Consider the following 4,659-nt stretch of genomic DNA (forward strand, 5'->3'; position numbering starts at 1 on the left):
AATATCGCGTTCTGTTTCTCTCACTTTTACAGATCCATATGTGAAGGTTTCACTAATGTGTGATGGTCGCAGACTGAAGAAGAGGAAGACATCGACAAAGAGGAACACATTGAATCCCGTCTATAATGAGGCCATTGTCTTTGATGTTCCTCCAGAAAATATAGAGCAGATCAGCCTTTTGATTGCAGTGATGGACTACGACCGGTTAGGAACTTTTACAAGGCTTTATATAAGTCACATAGTAGTTTGCACCTCTTTTGCATGAGTCATTAATTCATATGCTGCATGACAAAAATATGAAATATTTCAATGTGTGTGCATTGTAGTGGTTTTTTCAACTCTGATTCTTTGTTTTTGTCACATAAATAGTTTGACTGTTTCAGTTTTCACACTCAAAATGTGGTGCATCATTATTTTTGGAACACATGGTGGGTTGTGATCACATGTTTGTCCTCTCTCTCCCTCTTGCACCTACAGCGTAGGCCATAATGAGGTCATTGGTGTGTGTCGAGTTGGCAATGATGCCGACAGCCTCGGTCGAGACCACTGGAGTGAAATGCTCACATGTCCCCGAAAACCTGTTGCCCACTGGCATCCAATTGTTGAGGTGAGGTGACTTTACCGTGATGGGTGTGACATGTGTTTCCATGCATACACTGGGACTGACCACATTACAAACATGAACACATTTTTGCTCTTGATAAACAGAATTTGATGCTTACACTGTCAAAACTGCTCTTACACATGTAGGTTTAATCCCTTAGGCAGGAACATGCTGTTACCAAGCAAATATAAGAGCAAATTCTAACAATGAACGAATTAATTGAAATTTGGTAGAAGGTTATAATCTGATATTAATAGACCATGAGAGCTTATTTTAATATTTTCTTAGCTGTTGGAGGCTGATTTTTGTTATGAACCAAAGTGAGTTCGAAATGTAGATTTCCAAGAGACAATATTAAAAAAGCTTTATGTATCCATGTGGTGAAATTGCCGTTGTAAGGTGAATTCAGTAGAGAAAATAAAACAGAATATGTACAATATATGCTGTCAAAATGTTTAGCATGGTAAAAATTGACTGTGAAGGAAAAAGAAGATTACTTAAGGCAAATAGATGGAATACTGACATTTATGAAAACAAATCTATTATATAAAAGTAAGTTTAAGCAACACAAAAGATTTTACAGCAAGGCTGGTGATAACTGCTAACAAACTACAGCGTGTATATGAATAAGTGATTAAGCGTATCACTGCCTAGTCATGAAGGCACAGTGGTCTCATTATTATTCACTGATACAGTAGTGTGTGGTTACAATCATGCTGTGAGAAGATTTTTGATCAGCAGTCAAGGGAATATGTCTGTAAGCTACTGAACATTGAAGTAAAGTGTTTAAAAAAAAGCAAAACCTTCCTTTAGATAGAAACCATTTTCTATAGCCTAGTTGATAGAGTATGCTGGAAACCCAGGAACATTATATATCTGATTTCATAATCTTATGTGAAGAGAAAGTGTTGCCATGTACATATCTGGCTGATGGCGGAAACACCAGGCATGTGGGGGTACATGTGGGTTCAGACAAAAGCCACTCAGCTCTCTGTGGGTAGTTCATGTTTTTAATATGTGGTAAATTAAAAGAATGCAATTATCCAAATATCTACCCTTGAGGGAGAAAAAAAACTTCCCAGGAAGTACTGGCAATTGCAGTAGAATGGATGAGGTAGAGAGCTAAGAAGATTATATTCTTACAGCAGAGAAGAGGAAGTGTCGCTGAGAAGCTGATAGATGGTATCTTTGACCTGTGCTCTCAACTTGGAAAATGGCTTTATTGTGTGTTTTGTGCGCACATCAAAGGTTTCTTTTTTGTAAAATACAAAGAGACAATGAGAGAAAACTGAAAATGTAGCTTTTTATGTTTCTTTTGGGGCTATTACAGTATGTAGTAGGCTACTTTGAAATCTACATTGAAGCCTCAAGAAACCCCGTTTAATATTTACTTCCTCCCTATTAATCTCAGTCAAAGGGGTTGTCTTCACAAGCCCCTCATCCTCACACCACTCCCAAACCTGTAAAGTAGTCCTAAAATGGCGATAGGTTTCAAATGCAGGCAGGTCTATTTACTAGTTTGTTTGCCAAGTAAGCCACTGTAAAATCTTTTATTTTTTTATTCCCAGTTGGTAAATGAAACAGGCACAGTAACACAGTCTACTCCACAAACATGTTGTGAATATATAAATAAACTGACTTCACAAGAATCAAAAACCAAATGGGAATCATTCATTGTTTCTTTTGCTGCCCAATTCATAACTCTGTAGGTGGTTACTACATTTATTTGGAGGTTTCAAGATGAGAAGCTCAGATTTTGAATATTTGGCTCTGGTTTTATTTGATATGACTGTACATCTGTTTATATGTCTATGTGAGAGAGGATTTGTTTTGCACGTGCATGGCACAGCTCTAACTGTTGGTACATTGTTTGTGCTTGACTCTTCATTGCAGTACCAAGGGACAAGTAGCCAGGGAGGATCCTGTAATTCTCTGAAGACGCCTCCCTCTCCGTAGCCTTGAGCAACACTTCACATAAGAGCACCAATCGACCTGAAGTCTTGGCTGTACCTTTGGACAATAGTGCTGCTGAGTGCTGCACACATATGGTCATAAAAGAAGAATGCATACATTGATAAATACTGAAAAGAGAGACACAAACTGTCTTGAGCACCGCTCAATAGGATCAGTTGCATGTTGAATGACCACAAAGATGGATGTTTTCTTTTCTATAATGTTCCAAAAGAAAAATAACTGGCATATGCAGACATTTTAAGTCTGTGCTATTCCTGGGTTTATACAGTAGTTATTGTTTTTTACATAGTATTGTTACTTGTTTTAATGAGGTGAGTCTGTATTTGCACATTGTACTTACAACCAGTTGAACTGCCATACTGTTTTTTAAATTTGGTGATGAATTGGTGCATGAGGTCATGGTTTGGTGGGATATCTTCTCCTTGTTTGTTTCTATTTCTATTTTTGGGAATAGGATATGTCGTTCTGTCAGTTGATGTACAGTGACGGTTGATTTCTAGACGGTATCTGTAAGAAAATTATGTTAAATGTTATCAATAAATATCATTCCTCATAAAAAACAACCATCATTAATGCCTGACATATGTCTCATTTTTTGTGTTTTATTTCTTCATTTAAGGAAATATTAGAAGAAATATTTAACAATAGAATATGAAAATCTAAATCTAAAAAGAGTTTGAATTACATCCCACCATATAAGTTGTAATTAAATTTTTAGCATGTCCATTCCATTACTGTTTAAAAATAAGTGTTATTGGACGTGCAGTCCATACAAATACAGCCATGTGGCAAGAGGCAAGAAAGGCTGTGAGCAGATTATGAATGCCTGTAGGCTCAGCACAGCCGCCCAGAAATAAACTGTTGCCAAATTAGCAAATACTCTGAAGCAGTTTGGGAACACAGAATTTGGATATAGCTTATCACAGAACACATTTGCAATGGATCCCTTGCAGTTCACTTTCAATTTATGTTTAGACTATTGACTTGATTGGAAGCGCTCAAATGTGTTGGTCCTTATTTGGCAAGATGTTGGTGAGCAGTAAACTGTCGGATGGATGGTACTCTGTGTGTTATGGCCCTGTTTCTTTTGTTTTTTTTCAAGCCAACAGGAAGTGATCTTTAATCTGTTATATCAGGTTTTTGTATTCAGGTGTCTGACTCACTTGGTGGTTGGGAAAAGTTTTCCTTTTTTCAAAATTAAGATTAGTCAGTTCCCCTCATAATCCATTCTGGTTCTATTAACTTTAAACGCTTACAGCAGCACTTCTCTCTAAAGTGCTTATCGTAATGTTACATCCGTTTCTGCTGTTCTGTTTGAATTGTGTATTGGTAAGAGGCCAGCCCTGGCAGTGAGTCGAAGTTACAATAAAATGTTGTAACTGCAATAAAATGTTTACCATGATTACATGCACAGACTATATCCTCCAGGCTACATACATTGTAGTGTATGCCGTTTTAGTGGAGAATTCAAAGCTGCAGTAAACCCTAACCCTCAGAGAAGTTGTATTTTACAAACAACCTGAAGGAAGAGAATTTAAAATACTTTAAGCCATTTGCCATTTACATTGTCTTTCCTGGAATCAGGACAAGACTTTCCCCTTTTGTATATTACACCTATGTTGCTTCATTAACATAGAATATAAAGACCAAGGAAACAAAGCTAGTACTGTAAAACTATAAAAGTACATTCAAATATGTATAAGATGTACGGAGAGGAATGCAACAAAGGGAATTTTGTTAAAAAGAGAATTAAATGTAGAAACTGAAAAGGGTTATTTTAAACAGTGGGTGACCTCACTTGAGATCAAACGAGGAGAGTGTAAGAGGTAGAAGTACATGATGATTATGATACATGATCCATGATGGCAAGTTAGTAGCAGATAACAATTTATTTGATATGTTCAAAGCCAAGATTCTGAGAGTATAATTTAATATATATCCCATATGTCATATCTAAATTAAGATGAAAGTGACAGGAGGACCAAAAGCAACAATGACTTGCTTTCTTATAACACCCAGCACTTCATGTTACATAATATGTATCCTTTGGCAAAAGGAGCTGAATCTGATAAACAGCTGAA

At 36.6% G+C, this 4,659-nt stretch overlaps 1 protein-coding gene across 4 annotated transcripts in view; it reads left to right on the forward strand.

The window, feature by feature from the left end:
• Positions 1 to 3,143, forward strand: part of syt9a (synaptotagmin IXa) — a 20,302-nt gene extending 17,159 nt beyond the window's left edge. For 3 of the 4 annotated variants that reach the window (XM_068731007.1, XM_068731008.1, XM_068731011.1), the window contains 3 exons: positions 33 to 204; positions 478 to 607; positions 2,498 to 3,143. In XM_068731007.1, the coding sequence (XP_068587108.1) occupies positions 33 to 204; positions 478 to 607; positions 2,498 to 2,560 (365 nt within the window). In that variant the 3' untranslated portion in view covers positions 2,561 to 3,143. Of the gene's footprint in view, positions 1 to 32; positions 205 to 477; positions 617 to 2,497 lie in introns of those variants that run through there. The other variant, XM_068731009.1, reaches the window with a different exon arrangement.
• The last annotated feature ends 1,516 nt before the right edge of the window (positions 3,144 to 4,659 follow it).

This window comes from Cebidichthys violaceus, unplaced genomic scaffold (genome assembly GCF_023349555.1).
Source record: "Cebidichthys violaceus isolate CVI_PGR_0920_01 unplaced genomic scaffold, fCebVio1.0.p SCAF_5, whole genome shotgun sequence".
Lineage (NCBI taxonomy): Eukaryota > Metazoa > Chordata > Actinopteri > Perciformes > Stichaeidae > Cebidichthys > Cebidichthys violaceus.